This window comes from Sabethes cyaneus, chromosome 2 (genome assembly GCF_943734655.1).
Source record: "Sabethes cyaneus chromosome 2, idSabCyanKW18_F2, whole genome shotgun sequence".
Taxonomy (NCBI): Eukaryota; Metazoa; Arthropoda; class Insecta; order Diptera; family Culicidae; genus Sabethes; species Sabethes cyaneus.
This window is the reverse complement of record NC_071354.1, coordinates 232,079,253-232,097,502: the sequence shown is the minus strand read 5'-3', so window position 1 is coordinate 232,097,502 and position 18,250 is coordinate 232,079,253. Positions and strand designations below refer to the sequence as shown.

General features: G+C 39.8%; 1 protein-coding gene across 2 annotated transcripts in view; it reads right to left on the bottom strand.

Moving 5' to 3' along the window:
• Positions 1–10,482: 10,482 nt before the first annotated feature.
• The window catches only part of LOC128738234 (autophagy-related protein 13 homolog), a 123,584-nt gene continuing 115,816 nt past the window's right edge, over positions 10,483–18,250 (bottom strand). For both annotated transcript variants that reach the window (XM_053833223.1, XM_053833224.1), the window contains exons 4-5: positions 12,921–13,446; positions 10,483–12,627 (exon numbers count right to left, since the gene is read on the bottom strand). In XM_053833223.1, the coding sequence (XP_053689198.1) occupies positions 12,331–12,627; positions 12,921–13,446 (823 nt within the window). In that variant the 3' untranslated portion in view covers positions 10,483–12,330. The remainder of the gene's footprint in view (positions 12,628–12,920; positions 13,447–18,250) is intronic.

Genomic DNA, 18,250 nt, shown 5'->3' with positions numbered 1-18,250 from the left:
TCCACTGCTACGAATATCCGCCACGGCTTTTACCAGTCGCCAGGACAGGTTCTCATCTATAGCCCAGATGTCGTTGGCTAAGCTCACCTGTTGCCATGAGTCTCTGGGTCTGTCTCTTCTGCGCTGTCCTTGTGGATTCCAGTCGAGTGCTTCTCTGCAGATCTCGTTCGCTCCTTTCCTCAAGGTGTGTCCGATCCACTTCCACCTACGTTCACAATTTTTTATTGCTACCGGCCGTTGATGACATCGACGATGGAGCTGCTCCTCATTGGATATCCTGTAGTCAGGCCACCACGCACGATATCGCAGGGACCGATTAATAAATACCTGCAGTTTTTGCGTTGTCTTCGTTGGGACGCACCACGTTTCCACGTTTCATACAGCAGTATCGATGTAACGTTTGAGTTGAACATTTGGGTTTTCGTATGTAGAATGATCTGGGTGTTTTGCAGACCTGCAAAGGCACCGCTGCAGCCGAATTTCGGTGCTTCAAGAAAATTTCCCAAAAAAAAAAATTATTAGAATCTCTTTCTCTTTAAATAATTCTCCTTTCTTATTTTACACATTCCGAGCAAAGAAAACTATAATGTCTGCGGAAAAAGAAAATGTAGTTTTTTTATATTCTCCGCTAGATGACTTTAAGAGCTTTTCTTCAACTTCTCCCTAATATTCTTTGAAAAAATCATCCAACTTAGGTGACGTAGGACTCCGTAAGTCTCTTTGTAGCGATAGTAGGATGTATCCATGTATGTAATAATACGATTCTTCATGTATACGACCTTCATACGTAACGTTTATCAAAGTAGTAACGTTGTATACGCTCAATCATCAACCGAATCTAAAATTATATCCATGAAGCCACACTAAACCAAACAGTAAATAAATTTAATAATCTGTTTCTACGTTGAATAGTGTTTTTCCTCTGGTAATCGGTAGACGGTACGCGCGAGTTTTCAAAAAAGCTGAAAATTTTGCGCAAAACATTTTTGTGGTTTACAAAAGAAGGACACTGATAATAAAGCATTTACAAGCTGCAGTCGTTTTGGAAGTGGCAGAAAATGTCACCCGTGACCAGAAAACTTATTCCCGCCATTTGTTGGTCGTCCGCAATGGCGAAAGTTCAACTTTTCCCTCGTTGCCTGTGCTATTACGGTACTGGGCAAGAAAATATAATAAACTCTCCAATCGTTGTGTGACCCTTAAAAGGACCGATTGTTTTATTATCATAACTCTAGCTTGCAATAAACTTGCACTAACGGACCTAACGTAATTCTCTTTTCGGTAACTTGGAGTACCGATAACCGCTAACCAGGCACGGCTTGTTGCAACGGACCAACCGGAAAGCCACAGCAGCTATGCGGTCGACGAAGCTGTTCGTGTATGGTCCTGAATCACGATGAAATACCACTCCAAGTGGCCAGCTGGGATGCTTCTGGTCGTTTTGTTGTCACGTGCAGCATATTTCCTGCAAATTCCAGAACTTCAGTAGCCAGATATTTCATCACGGCAGCGAAACGAGTGCTCCAGCTCCAATACACTGCACTGCACACACACTGCAAAAGTGCACGAGTCGAGCGTGACTTTCGTTTGCCCTGGCAAATGATGTTGGCAGTAGCTCAGCTAGCGTTTGAATAATGCTGTTCGCCGGTTTACCACGTGTTATGTACCAGAGCAAGCGATAAGAATTGGCCACACCTATTTTTCATGGTCCTTCATTCTATCATGTACGTAAAATAAAATAGAGCACTTCAATTTCAGTCTGAACAACAGAGCAAAGTTACCAGTGGGCCGTTCGCCTTTTGCTGCCAAAGAAAAATTGCGCTACGTATTATTACTGTAGCATTGGTGATGGATAAATTTGTGTTGCTAAAGAAAACCGAGTGAAAAGCCCTAAGTTCCAACTTTCCTAGGTTTTATCAATTACTGAAAACCGTTCTTTGAAGAACGAACAAATTCTTATATGAAGATGCAAAAGATGTTACTAAAACTCTTGACGTAGTTCTACTTTTTCTTATTCTTATTCTTATTAAGACCAACACAGCCTCAATAAAGGATTCCTGGAAATAATTTTAATTATTTCTAATCAAAGAAATATTTAAAATTATTTTCTTGTCTGCATTAACATTTGCAAAATATCAGAGATATATGGCAAATGTTTAATCGGCCAGGCCAACTGTGAAGTATTGCCGCAAAGACGATTATAAGAAATAAATCTTGTGTGAATAAGTTATTAATACATAGATGCATTTCAAAATCAACAGGGGAAGAAGAAACGGGGACATCTCGTACCAGCCGTTTCTGATTAACTGTAAATTTGTTTCGTTGGGAGTATCTGATAAAGGTTAAGTGATACTCGGGACCCTCGGGGATGAACTTATGACATTAGCCAAAGTCAGGCTACAATAGGCCAAGGTAATAGCGCCTTATTTTGCTCTCTGAAAAGAGAAAGACGTACCAACTACCAAAGATGTGTTAGGATAAAAAACATAAAAGAAGTAAAATATTTGCTTAATAAACTAACTTAAATAAAGAAATGATTAAAATGCATTCATTGTAAAGCTTGATTGATAAATAAGACATATGAATTATTTCTGATATGCGTATGTTATAATTGAATATAATTATTCCAAATTAACACAAAACTAAATTAGTGAAAGTTAAATGTAAAATTATCAATTAAACCAACATTTACAATAAAAAATGAGTAAGTTAGATTTAAAATTATAAAATTCATGATACTGTGTTTAGCATGCAGAAAATCTTAGTCATGATGAATAAGTAAATTCAAAACGATCTCACCGGCACTTCCCATGTATTCTCTCATCCTTTTCATCAGAACATCTCAAAATTTGCTGCAATCCAAGATAGTGAAGCTGGGTAATATGACGATTGCTTAACCTTGAGTATTCCTTGATTGGAAGAGATGATTTGGCAACTCGTTCAGCAGGATGGAAGAATCCGCAGTTTACAGCGGAGAAAATCCTTTGACTTCAGGTTGTCGAACGGGAATCGGTGGTGGTGTTTGACCCCACTAGGAGCACCGCCGACAGGGTTTGATTTTTCTTATTCAAGGTCACTAGGTCACTGTTTTCATGGTCATCTCTAAAACTAATTGAACAGCAAGTTCGCACCGTTCCAGCGCGAGATTTACACCGAACTTACATCGATACTATTTAAAAAACTTAATGACTCGTGCATCCTGCATTTATTTCGTAAACTGCTTGCTTCAATAGTTATTCGATATTTATTTAACAATTTTTCCGGAAACCACACAAAAAATTGACAGCGAAATTTTTTGCTTCCGACCACATCAAAAACTCTTGACGTAGTCCTACGTCAAAAACTTGGTCTTGGTACCACCATCGGGTAAGTAATCTGGCTACCAAGATATTTAAAGGCGTCTACCTGCTTAATTTGTAGTCCCGCTACTGTCAAGTTGGTGCAGCGGCATTGAAAAAGCGTTGAATCGGTATTTTTCTCCTATCCTGGTTCCAAGCACCTACCAACAAGTTTTTATTACGCTGTTTCCGTTTTTTTCAGTCTATTGCCAAAATTGAAACTGGTATTTTTAATTCACTCCAATGTTTCGACTGCAGTCTTTTTCAAGGATCGAATTGTCTCTGTCCTTCGTTATTCATTAATTGAAAGGTTGTAAATGCCTTCACTAGTGCATATCTGTCTTCTTATCAGTCTAAACTAGATTTTTGAGTATGATTTTTCACTGGAGTTGATTTCGATGATATCGACCTCATTTGCCAAGAAGCGTGTGCGATTTAATGATGATAGTTCCGTGTATTTCTCCATTTACTCTTCTCATTTCACCTTCTAAGACAATGTTGAATAGTAGTGTTGCCACTACAGCAGCCCATTTGGCAACCTTGACCAACGAATGCAACCCTTGATTATAGCGAGCTGAGGCGAAGAGATAAAACGGCCGTTATTGATCGAACAGAAGTCTAACTTGATAAGAAAAGTGAGGAGAGAGATAAAATTCACTTCATAAGTAGCGCGAAACTCGAGTACAGAAGCTAGTAATTAAGTTACTTAAATAATTCTTTCGTATAAATTTATACAATAGCAAGTTCACAATAATAGTACGTCGGTAAGAGCTATAAATAGTGTTCTCGAGGCAAATAATCGAATTTCTCTATATTAATAGTTGTAGACCCGCGGCACCGCGTTGAACGCGGATTAAGTTACGGTCGCCAATTGCTAGTTAAACAAGTTCTCAATTTAGTAATTGTGCTCTAAAGGAGGTTGTAGTTCAATATTCCATCAAAAAATGCATAAAATTTACACATATATTTTCAACTACAGAGTAATTATCGTCTCCGGTGCACCCATTGTTTCGGATAGCTAAATACAATCGCGTACAGAATTTGTGAGTAAAATTAACATACCACTACGAAATATTATATGTATCAAAATATATGATGATATACATTTCAGCTTAAAGCATTACGCTAAAAAGAATCTGTGTTTTCCTGCCTACCCGGAACAAGTAGGTTAGAGAGAGCATCACCTTGCTTCTATCCAGGTATCAGCATTTGTGGGTCGAGCAACGCGTTCCTCACAATCGTGCTTCTATCCAAAAGCACGAGGCTGAGGCCTAACGGTCGAACGGTTCTAACACAAGATTTTGATCCATCCAGCGTCGCACGAATCAGCTTAACTAGTTTCGTCGGAAGACAATGTTCTAGCATTATCTGACACCGCTTATTTAGTTCGACCGAATCGTACGCCGCCTTAAAATCCGTTCTATTTCTTTAAAAATACAAGTTAGGTAGTCTCTATAAAAAACAGAACTACCACCCCACACCACACCACACCAGTTACAGAGTGGCCACACAACTCCTCGGAGAAAAATCCCGACTTTTTCCCGATAGGATTTGACTTTTTCCCGACGATTTTTTTTTTCGTTTTTCACTGATAGAATAAAGTTTACACAAGTGTAGAAGGAAATGAACTCCAACATGCTGGATATGGCGCTAGTTTTCCATTTATTCACCCAGATCCATTCTAGGAAATTTATAACTGAGCACTGTAGAATGAGCTGAAACAATGGAAAAACCGAAAAGTTATGGCAATTGCCTAACGTATGCATTAAAAAATGGACTTTTTTTGGATGGTGGTAACAAAAAAAAACTAAGAAAGTTAATTGAGTTTGATAAATTTCCCATGGAAGGTAATTATATTAGCTTGCTTGCAAAAAATCTACAGCTCTATCAGTCGAACTCTAACCGTGATGGCGAAAACATTGAAGCTACTCCATTCAGAAGTGTGCGTGTTCAAGGAACGGTACCCCGCCACGTCGAAAACGGTCATCGTGCGGCACTTTGTGGACGTCGGATACGCCCGTTCCGGCATCTACAACATCTATTGGACTATTGGACAACAATCAGAGCATCAAAAGAAAACCCGGTTCCGGAAGGCAGACGTCTGAGCGACAAGAAGCTCCAAAGGATGCTGAAGAGGAAGACCGAGGGAAAAGTGACTACATCGCCGCGCGTGTTTGGCCGGTGCAGGAGGTCAGTGCAACCGGCCAAACAGTTTAAAAGTGCCTGGCGAACATGGACATACATGTCAGGAAGCGACAGTCCGGTCCACTGGTCTCGGAGCTGCAGGCAATGACGCAGCGGCAGCGACTGAATAAAATGGTCAAGATGATTTTAACGGCAAATCGCGACGTGGCGGTGACGATGGACGACGAGACCTATCTCACCCTGGATGGCAACGACTGACAGGGCACTTTTTGTTTTACTTCCCCCACTAAGGAAGTGAGCTCCGAGGTGAAGTTCATTTCACACACCGAATTCCCCAAGAAGGTGCTGCTGTGGCTGACAATCAGCGACAAGACGATGTCAAAGCCGCTCTTCTTTAGCTGCGAACTGGCCGTGAACGGGGAAGCTTATAATACGAAGTGCCTGCCGAAAGTTGCGTTGCTCATCAAGAAATATCATAAGGACGAAGACGCGGTGTTCTGGCCGGATCTGGCGTCGGCTTACTACTCGAAACGATCGTTGGAGCAGATGGAGCGGCTGAATATTGAAGTCGGCAAACCCGTCCAACGTTCCCCAGCTGCGTCCCATCGAGAAATTCTGGGTAAACCCGAAGCGTAAGATCTATTCCAACAATTTTGTCGTGAAAACTGAGGACGAATTGATAAATAAAACGAAGATAGAACTCAAAAACATGTCTACACGCATGTTTTCGTCCGCCATGGCGAATGTTCCGGTTAATTGTCGGAAGGTCGAAGGCATAATTTTTTTCAAGTAAGCTAATATAACTACCTTCCACGGAAAATTTATCAAACTCAATTACCTGTCTTAGTTCTTTTTTATCACCATCCGAAAAAAATCCATTTTTTAACGCATACGTTAATCAAGAATCAAGAATAATCAAGAATACAACCGTACAACCGTGCATTGAGTTGACTCAAAAGCTGCTGAGTCTGATTAAGAAAGATCTCAGCCTGTTTGCCGGTCTAGTGACACGATATTGTACAAGCAGATAATTAATGTCTTCGAAATCTTGGTTTTGTACAAGATATTTGTCGTTTTTGTAATGTCGAGAGTAAAATCTCGAAACTTTTTCTCTAAAATTGTGGAGCACTAAAAGACGCAAACTTTAGAATCTACGAAGACCTGCGATGCATCACCGGTCAGAGCTAACTAGTTTTATAAACCAAGTTATCCCCGATTTACATCTGTCTCATTGTAGCTGCAATCCTATCACTTCAAGTTTTGGTAAACAAGCTTTATGCGTGAGATAAAACCGGGGATTATCACAATAATTCAAAATAATGGACGCAGTACTTCAACTGTCCAATAGAGTAGATGTTCGGATTTACCTGCGAGGAAAATATTTCATCTTTTTGAGCAGCTTGAAAAGTAGTTAGTCAGCCAATAGTAGTGTATAAATCGACCCAAAAACATAATAAAATACTTAAATCTAAGCCCGAATCAATCCAGCGACCGTTTTGAGATAAGTTGCGAGTGACTATACCTATTTTATGAAGGCATCATCAGCATGATTGAACCAGGAATTCAGTCCATTCAGATCGACCTACACCCGTCGGACACTTTTTTTGTTGGGAGACTTGACTGCTTTGTCCATTATTTGAACTTTTGTAGTAAACTATAGTTTGACACTTAGGGTCAGTAGAAGTTTACGTAAGACGACGATGGGGGATAAGGTGAGTGCCACTTTTCATCTGCTTGATGCCTAATGGCAATTCGGAAATGCATCAACGATCGCGGAAATTCAGACTAAATTTTGTCGGAAGTCATGAATTGGAGAAAATAAAGCGAAATTATAATGAAGCAGGATAAACATTTACCTATCCCATTGTAAAGTGTTATTTATTCCCACATGGACGGGGAATGCATAGTACATTCGGTAAAACAAATTGTAAGGCGTTAGATAACGGTAGAAGGCTGATGGATTTTCTCACGTCGCTATCCGAGGCAAAGGATATGATTATTTCACGCTAGTCGGTATATCGCCAACAAAATTCACCAGAAAATGAGGCGATTACACCTAATCATGTCTTGCGTGGTACTGTAAAGGATGTGGGCATGATGGTGGGCATTTCTGTTTGCTATGCAGATGCTTTACCGGACGCTTACAAATGGTCTGCAGGCTAATCAAATGTGGACATGTTAGGTCAAAGAATATTTACCTACCCTAAAAAGGAGATCAAAATGGATCGAAAATCAGAATCAGTTTTCATCGTGGATGGTAATTCAAGTGTTTGAGGGAAACGATGACATAGTACGACAAGTCAATGTTCGAGCGAAAGCATGTTTAGAAGGGTAGTTGATAACTTTAGCGGTTATTGAGATTCCCGATAAATCTGGTACTACCGGTGGTGGGAACAAAATATCTCTTGAAAAAAAAAATACAGATAACTTTGAGATTTTTTTAAATAACCTTCCACACATCGCAGTCACGAAAAAACTGACACATATAGCGCTTTACTAGCAGATATTTACTATCACGCTCAGGTTGCAGTTCGTCCTTGCAGGTTAAGGAGAGTTCCGGCAGGTACAAGTTTTCGTTGATGGGAGTGCATATTTATCTGTCTCAGGATGACAGGACTGTCAATACCTCCAGGTAATATTTTGTCAACGAACGTTGGGCGTTGGCACTTCAATTCATAACTTCCCGATTTAGGGTAACTTTTGATAAATTCCCGAATTTTTCCCGACAGGTTTGAATTCCCGACTTTTTCCCGCATTTCCCGAATGCGTGGCCACCCTGCAGTTACCGCATTCAGTTAGGTATCCTTTTTAGGGACTTTGAGCAATATGTGGCTGGTAGAGAGCGTGGTAGCCCTTCGGGTGTTGGAACTGCGGTGGTGATGTGAACCGTGAACTAAAAGACGAATAGTGACTGCCAACAGGGCCTTCTACGGATTACGTAGCCAGCTGAGGTCCCGCAGCCTAGAACTCCGTACAAAACTCACGCTCTATAAGACGCTAATTCTCCTGGTGGTACTCTAACTCTACGACCACGAAGCGTGCGCGTTAAAAGAGAGCGACCGACGAGCTCTTGGCGTTTTTGAGCGTAAGATAGTGCGATCAATTCTTGGCGGCATATTAGACGAAGCAGTGTGGCGCAGGCGCATGAATCATGAAATATATCAAGTATACAAAGACGCGGATATTGTGAACCGATTCAAATGCGACAGGCTACAATGGGCTCTGTATACTGTTCCTGAGTCAAACACCCATCAGGAACTGAAACAGCTTTATGTGTTTAATTTTTAAATGTATGTATCGAATATGCGTTACTGGGTCTTATGATTATCGTAAGATCATTGTCACAGCATTAGTTCGCACTATAATAAGGTCCATTACTCGAACTTTTCCAGCCAAATTCCACTTTCACTTAAACTCTCTATCGTCGCTTGCAGTTACTCCTTCCTATTCAGTTTGTCCTACATAATCGCCCAGTATTACTCAAATGACCTTAACTCTGGGATAGTGGTCGGATTTCACTCTATGGGAACCACAGTGACGCCATTGTCGTTGTACCATTATTTAACCGAATTTCAACTTCAGGTGCTCCAAAAAAGGCATCAGTAATCTCATCCGAGAAACCGCTGTTTTTAGTTACGCAAACGTTTTACGTCGTAGGATCCGATTGCATACGAGGCATTTTATCGGGAATTTGAACAATATTTTTGTTCTGTAGTCTTTCGGGACGCCCTGGGATGGGACGCTCGGATGAGGTATAGAATTATTGATGCGAAAACGCTCTTGCAGTACGTTTCATTACTTAGAATGACTATCAATTTACTCGTCTAAACACATTTATTCCAGTATTTTATAAGTTTTTAAGTCGTTGTTGTTTTATTTGAGAGGTTTTACACTTTTGTGCATTCGCCTCTGTTCAGTAATTTAAGTTACAATAATTCTAAATGCTATCATACAAATTTATGTTACAGAGGAATTTGATAAACCGATTGGTCATTACACAAGGTATCTCAAATCGATGTTGTTATATTGTTATCCTGGCGTTGTGTTTCATAGTCAGCACAATTGGCTAGAATATGTTCGATTGTTAGAGGTACATTGCAATAATCGCATTTTTTCGTGGACCGAGACCTATGAAGTGAGTACCTATGGGTGAATCTGGTGTGCCCCGTCCTGTGACGCGAAAGTACTCGTTGTTTCATTCGGTTGTCTCTGTCGTCCCCCTTTTTGTTGCTCCTTTGATTTTTCTTGTGAATAGTTCGCTAGACAGGTGCCAATTATTTTTCCAAGATTAGTGCAACTGTTTCTGCTATGCCCGGAAAAGACTTGTACTCCAAATGCAACTCTATTTTCTGTTGGCTTTCTCGTACACGGAGTTGACGATCAGGTGTTTTATTTCGATATTCAACCTTTCAATTCTTGATCCAACGAAAGTTCCTAGAATGGAACAGAGAAAATTAGATTGAAAAAGTTACGATTTATAGAAATTATTGAGCCATATAAATACCTCTAAATCGTGTGTGAAGGCAACTTAAAACTGCCATTAAATACAGCTACAATTTCTGGTAGATGCGTGGGGTTCCTTGTTGAAGACCGGAATCCATTCTTTAGCGCCCTGAATTGATGGATTGAATTCATTTTCTGGACGATTGCTTGCTTTCTTCAATATTGTCTCAAATCGAATCAAAAGCCATGTTTCCCTGCTGTTTACATACGTGCAAGGCAGATGAAGGGATGAGATACAATCCTAAAAATTCGCCTGGTTTTAAGATCTTTCCATTTTATCTTTTCTACAACTTTTAGAACCTTGTTGAATTTATATAATACATACCGAGTTCCTTTACTAACCTGACTCATTCCTGGTTTAGCATGGGTTATAATCGAACTGCTGGCAAAGCATCCGTAAATCAGCTAAGAATTCCCAAAAATGTTCACTTGGACAGTGTCACAACTTCCGGATGGTTGAGCTTTTCTTTCAACATTACAACGCTCGGCGTGTGAGTTTGTTTAACCAAAAAGTGATGTGAGTTTATTTTTCGAATAATGTTCATTCTTTTGGAAGGTAGGCATAATGATTCTTTTCCTTTTTTGAAACTGTTCGTTATGTATTTTATATGTGTATATAGAGGATAGTGTGTAGCAGCAGAAACTAAACATACTTTTCCCGATACGTTCGTTATGCACAATTCTATGGTTTGTTGGGTCGACAGTTTTTTTTTACGGGATTCCGGTTGGTTATGGCTGATAGAAACAGTTAGAGCTATATGCTTAATGATGGTGATGCGCTTTCTATAGCTTCAAAATTTGCATAGTTTTTTAATTTAATGATTATAAAGCACTATTTCGTTTCCTTCTACTCTCCGACTACAATGCAACAACTTTGGATATTTACTCTCGATTGATTTCCTCCAATTATGTTTTATTATTCATAGATGATAAGCAATATAGACAAAATAAATTTCAAACCTTTGATTATTTAACAGCGCAACAATACTCTAATCAAACATTGATTTCAGGCATCAATAAATATGTACTTTTGATTAATTTATTAAACGAAGGAAACGTTTCTTCTCTTCGCATCAGACCGTTCAGTTTGCGTCTTTTAAATCGTTTTAGTTTTTTTTCATACAATGGTTTCGATTGCCAATTTTGACTATACAATTTAAGTTAAAGAAAAAATAACTCCACTCAGTCTTGAAAATAGAGTGTTAAATTAGAATGTAAATTTTGAAAATAAAGCTTGGTGTCTTGATCGATTTTATCGTCTCAACGTTTGCTAATACTCGATCGACGCAAAATAATAGAATAGAAGCTTTTTCAAGCAGTTATGTAGAACAATGGTTATGTAGCAAATTAAATCAATAGAGCTTTTTGCCTTAATCTATCCTTGTAAGACGAAAAATGGGGATAAAATATCATCTCTTAATGTAAAATATAAACTTACGGATTACTTACGACGCTGTTAAGAAGAGAAAAGCCGATAATAAAAAGGATTTTTCAAATAGAGCAGGCATTCTTAACAGCAATTGACGCAAACTGGCAAAGAAAGAAACACTCTATCTGCCAGTTTTCGTCCCACGAATGCCCTCAAAATGCAATTAGTCGGTTTTGCTCTACCTAATCAAGCGCGCTCTAAAAATATACCGATAAGATTTGGGAGAAAATTTAAGAATGGCTTCGCTTACGGGATAATTTAAAATCATTAGTTAACAATCCTCTTGCCCAAAATAAAATCCCATAAATACTTTGAGGATATGTATACTAACTGTTTGGAACCGAAAAAAGCGACAAAACGTAAGGAACTTCGTTATTTCTGCATTCAACATTGTGTATTACTTAATAGTAATTTTTCTCTAGCCTTACTTTTCCGTATAAAACATCCTGTCAAGTAATGACTGCTTCTATAAAGCGATTTTTTCTTTTTTTAAAAAAAGGCCCTTTTCCAAATTATTTACAGCAATTGATTCTTGTATGTCCTAGGATGCTATCTACGTGCCTGATCAGCTACTTTATAATACACAATTATCCTTTCCCGAAAAACTGAAATAAATGTCTTCCTTTACGATTACCTTACGCTACCTTTCCTAAATCTTAAAGAAACAAATAAAAAATAAACAAACAAAATTAAACATTGGTGTGTATAGATGAATATCATCAATCAGTCGACTTTTTTCTTAAACTGCTAAGAAAAACTGCCAAAGACATCGCGCCCTATAACGCTCCCAAAAACCCTCCCTCGCTCTCTCTCTGCTTCATACCCCGGCTGGTTGGTTGGCTGGCTGGCCATCTGTCCAGTCATCGTCTCCTTCAGTCTCAGGCAAGTATATTAGTCCAGCCCGGTTTCGGTTGTTTAACTGTTGGAATTGCTGTCCACCGACTGGCAGAGGGACGTCACCAGGGTTTCGAACACCGGCAGCGACGTCTCGAACTGCTCCAGCTGTCGCGTAATCTCGTCGACATCGTCGTCATCGTCGGCCTCGATCAGTATCCGACCGGCGTCGTCCGCGTTGGCGGCCTCCTCACCGTCGACGTTCGAAATCACACTGGCCAGCTGGTTGAACGCCTGCAGCGGCGGTGCCTGGGTACAATCGCGGTAGAATTTGGCCAGGTCGCTGATCGCGGAGTGACCGACCGCAAATGGGAATTGCTGCATTTGTTTTTGTGTTTTGGAAAAGGGAAAAAAACAGTTCGATGCTCGGATTAACTCTTTCAAGAGACATGTTTGAACAAAACATGCATGATGGGTGAGGTAAATTATCATTTTCATGCAAATTAGTCGTAAAATTTGGACTCAAAATTCATGCAATAAAAAATTTTTATTTTGTAAAAATTGATGAAAATAAAATTAAAATTAGAAACATAAATTCATACAGCAAACTATAAATGATAACTGATAAAATGAATTGATTTTAGATTGGCGAAAAAAACCTGTGCACTCACCAGTTCCTTCAGCAACCGCTCGTCATCCGGTTCGGGTTTCTGGATCGACCACCGTGACGACCGGCGGAACTCGCTGGTTAGCGAAGCCGGTGGTGAGCCCGAGTTGGTGCCGCTTGCCGGAGGGTTGCCCGCAGCGGCGATGGCTGCTGCCGTCGCAGAGGCACTCGCCGCATTCGACGAGTCGCCACTTTTTGGCGATTGTGACAATCGGAAGTTCATCGCTCCGGCCGATTCGAACGAACCCTTGTTGCTGTTGTTGTTGACGTTGTTGAGGTTGGTGACGGTGTTGTTGTTGTTAGCGTTGGTGGACGAGTTTTCGTCGGCCGTTGGGGAGTTGATCGACTGGCGATCCTCGTCGGTACCGCTCTTCAGCGAACTGGTGTCGTCCTTCGGTTTCGGTAGCAGCCAGTGAAACGGGGGCGTCTCCGGCAGGATGAAATCCTCCTCGGTGTACTGCTTTACGCGAGAGGCATCCACGAAGGCACCGCACCGCATCGGTTTGTCCAAGTCGATGATTTTCTTTTCACTGTGGAAGGAAACGAACAAAAGTTGGATTAGCTCAATGCGAAACACGTGCGGCAGGTGCAAGGCACCAGATTAATTACAGCGCCAGCGCTGGGCTGATAACGTTGAACTGGATGAGTTCAACATTTTGATAAGTGACTGCGATGAGTGCATACTTTATTCGTGGAACCATATAAAAGTATGGTACCGTGCGTTCAAGAGGATGATTTATTTGTTTCGCTTATGTACGTGTCTGTACTTATAAAAAGTGCCACTGAATAATGAGCTTGTCTTTTCAGCAAGCAAAAACGTCACCAAGGTTAGAGATTTTTTGTTCCGACCAATAGTGAAGGATTCAAGATTTAAGAAAAATTACAAGCTAAATGCGTGATTTGCAGATTTTTCTTTTTGACAAAAAAATACTTTGCCTCGTGCTGTGATCTTGCAATGATAGAGGCATTTTGTGCCGCAGAAATCGGCGATCATTCGTGTGCAAATTATCTGGTCTGGTGGCGAAAGCGAGCCTTCATTTCTGCCGGTTTTTTTTCTGCGGCTGATAACGCTGGTAATGTGCCGAAGCGCGCGTTTTTTCAGTTTTTCATTGGTACTTTCGAGGTGAGGTCACCTTTTGAGTTGATAATAATGAGTAGTAATTAGCGTTGAATTTACAGGTATACGAGCTGATGGTTGAGTTGGAATATGAGGGTTTTTTTTTCACCACAAACTATTTGAATGTCGTGCGGCAAAAGTTAATTTTCTAGATTAACAGACGACGATCAATAGCATACTGGTTAAGCGTGTGCGACGACACCATGTGTCAGTGAAATTCGTACTGCGAAAAAACATTGCAACGAACCGGATCTTGTTTGTGAAAAGATCGGTATCTTTTCTTTTTCTACAAACAAAATTTAATAGACACAAGCATTTTCTAATAATCTGGAGCCATTACGTTTAAGTTTGTTTTATGATCAGTTATAGTTCGACAACATACAGTTTCTGCCTTAGGATGAGGAATTAATCAACGAGGAAAAGATTAATGTTGCTTTTCCTTCCAGAGTTCGTCATCTGCTTAAAAGTTCAAGGAGTAAAAATTCCCTGCCAGTGACACTTGTAATTAATTTCTTTACGGAAGCACCACATTATACGAAGCTACTTGTGCTGGCAATGATGGCTGCAGTCATCCAACTAATGGCAGCGTTACTGAGTCCAAACAAACTTAGTTTATAATTGACTGCTGAAAAAATGATGACATCATAATTAGCCCGCAAGAGATGATGATTCCGGCTCTTAGCCCCTAATATGCCATGAATGACTCTGGATAAAATAACACGATAAAAGAAGTACATTTTTCTGCTTTTTCTGTAGTTCTGTAGTTGTATTTTCGCCAAAAAAAGCTATAGTTAAATGTCTAGAATCGTTACAAAGGTCAAGACAAAAACACGAGATTGGTCTAACGACTTGTCCTATTACTTTCTTCTTACCAACATGTGCAAGTTTAATGTATACAAACTATACTAGCATATAAGCATTTCTTTGAGAGACATTCTAGGACAGACCTAATGTTCTACCTTGCGACTGATCTGGGAATGCAACTTGCAGACTCATCATTTGGTTATAAACTTTAAGGCGGCGTACGATTCAGTTAAAGAAAATGAGCTGTAGTGGATTGTGCTGCTATAGAATGGATTACCAACAAATCTGATTAGACTAATACGTGCTGCACTCGAATAGCGGCGGAGATATATATCTCCGTGTCCGATATCGGACACGTTTGTGAACCTGAGGCGAGACATGAGGCTTCTTTGTTTTCTTTTCAGCAAACTTACGATACTTTTCACATGTTGCCCAGCTGTTTGACCAAAAGTTATGATTATGTTGTTTTTGACAACACTGCTGAGAGTACTTTTTGTGGTTTTTATTCGTGCAAAGTTGACACGTCTCGTCTAAGGTTTGAGGCAAGCTGACGAGCTATTGAATTTGCTGTTTGGAAGATGCTATTGGAGTGCTCCTTGGGTTTGCAGATGCACATCGACATCAGTGCAGTTAGCCCTAGAACTATGGAAGAAGTCTACAGTTTGCGCGGTCACCTACAGTAATCCCGTAATCTACAGAACCTTATGAAACTCACGCTCTATAAGACGCTAATTCTCCCGATTGCGGCCATGAAGCGTGAAATTCGAAGCGGGACGACTGACAAGCTCTAGGTGCGTTTGATTTGATTCTCGGTGGCTAGTTAGAAGAAGGAGTGTGACGCAGATAAATCTGATGCGACTAAACACGACAGGCTACAGCGGGCTGGCTACGTGGTAAGAATGCCGCATGAGCAGCTAGAACAGCAGATGTTAGGAGCGAATAAAGGATGGCACGCCAACGGGTTATTTCCAATGAAACTGGAAACACATGCATCCATATTCTAACCGAACACAACAACTGTAGCTCATTTTTCCAACACATTTTAACATGGACATTGAATTGGTCTAGGTTTATCGGGGTTCTAAGAAAACTGGTTGGGACAAGGAGGCCTTGTCACTTTTTTAGCACGCTTCCCTAACACAGACATAGAATTGGTCTACGATAACGGTCCTAAGAAATGTTGTTAAGACGAGTGGATTTTGTCACTTTTTCTGGCTTACTTCCCATGCAAAGACATCGAATTGGTCTAGGCTTAATCGTCGTAAAGATTCGACAAGTTGGGGCGGAGTTGTTACTTTTTTCACGGAGCCAGAATTCCTATTTGGGCGGTGCTTCATTATTCTCAATTTTCAATGGTGCACTCATGAATCAATAGGGTTCTCTATTTGGGTCGACGCGTAGAAGATTTTCCGATCGATTAGACTTTTCGAGATAGATTTTTTGGAATGACTCCTTATAACAACTACATTCCTGAACGACGTTGTCCTACGTCAAAACTGAGTAAATTTTGATATTCAAGAAAAAAACTCAGAAATTCCAAAAGTCGCGTTAACAACCGCGTAGGTTTTAAAAATAGTTTGAAAACTGCAAAAAATCCATAATTCATTTGAAAAAAGAAACCCTGTAAAGTCAGAAATTTATATTAAAAACCGCAGAAATTTCGTTGTTCGTGTAGAAAGAAAACGTAAATTTTAAAATTTGCGTGTAAAAAAATGTATCAACTTTTCAAATAACACAATTCCCACAATTTGCGTAAAAAATTCGTGTAAATTTCTGAAATTTACACAAATTTTGAAATTCTCAAAAAAAAAGGTTGAAATTTTCGTTAAAAGCTTAAATTTTAAAATTCACGTAAATTTACGCTCGGTTCGTCACGAAATCTGTGCTGTGAGATAGAGTTTTACAAGTTAAGCTTGGATCGGATTTATTTTCCGCATTCTTAAACAAATCAAGTGTGCTGCAGGGTAGCATTCTTGGCGCACTCCTTTTTATCATATTTTTCAATAACGCAGCTCGTGCCACAGACAATGGACGTCGTCTTGTTTACGTCGATGACTTGAGAATCTATTTGACGATTCATAGCATAGAGGATTGTTACCGTCTGCCCTGTTTGCTGGATAAACTTACGACGTGTGGTTTGGACCCCGCACCAGCTCCATTGAAACTTGCGGATTGATCGTGTGCAGAAAAGATTAGCTCGCTTAGTTTTGAGGGATTTACCCTGGAGAGATCCCGACGATCTTCCCTTTTATCCGGACAAATTGGAAAGTTCACGTAAAAAAATTGCGTTAAAACAACAACGTTAGTTTCTAACTTTGCGTAAAAAACTGCGTAAGTTTAAAAATTGGCGTAAAACCACGTAAATTCTACAATTTACATTACAAATCGACCATGAAAAATGCAGAAATTTGTCAAAAAAAACATGTAAGCTTCGCGAAATTCGCAATTTTTTTTATAGAAAATATCACGCAAAAATACCACGTTATTTGTCAAATTCGTGCAAAAAGTAACCTTGCTTTGTCATGCATTTTTACAAGTCAAATTAAAATTAGCCCTTTCTTGGGTCAAGTCTGTGAAAAAAAATTCGAAGCACATCAGTAATCAATCACTGATCACTGATAGCAAAAAATGGAGGTCAATAATGACTTCCTTGCAGAACATTGAACCACATTCTCTGTGATTAAACGAATTTTATTAATTTAATAAAAATTCCGAAAATCGCGTGAAAAACCGCGTAAATTCCGAAAATCATGTAAAAAAACCGCGTAAATTCCGAAATTCGCGTAAAAATAAACCGCGTAAATTCCGAAATTTGCGTAAAAAACCGCGTAAATTCCGAAATTCGCGTAAAAACCGCGTAAATTCCAACATTCGCGTACAAAGCGACTTCAGTGTACTATTAATGGGTGTAAGCATTAAATAGAGTGGATTAATTTAATGACCTTGGCGTTATCTTCGAAAGAAAGTTGACGTTCGACAGGCACCGCACGGCAATCGTGTCTAAAGCAAGTAGAGCAACTAGAGTTTAACGTGAAAATAGGACAGGACTTCAAGGATCCTCATTGCCTGACTGTAGTGAGCCCTGTACTGTTCACTGGTACAGACCGATACGGGAAAATGTATGTGTGGTTTGGATCCCGCACCAGCTCCATTGGAACTTGCGGATTGATCGTGTGCAGAAAAGATTAGCTCGCTTAGTTTTGAGGGATTTACCCTGGAGAGATCCCGACGATCTTCCCTCTTATCTGGACAAATTGGAAAGTTCACGTAAAAAAATGTGTTAAAAATAATTTCGAATAATTTCGAACTTTGCATAAAAAACTGCGTAAGTTTAAGTATTGGCGTACCACGTAAATTCCACAATTTACATTACAAAATCGACCATGAAAAATGCAGAAATTTGTCAAAAAAAA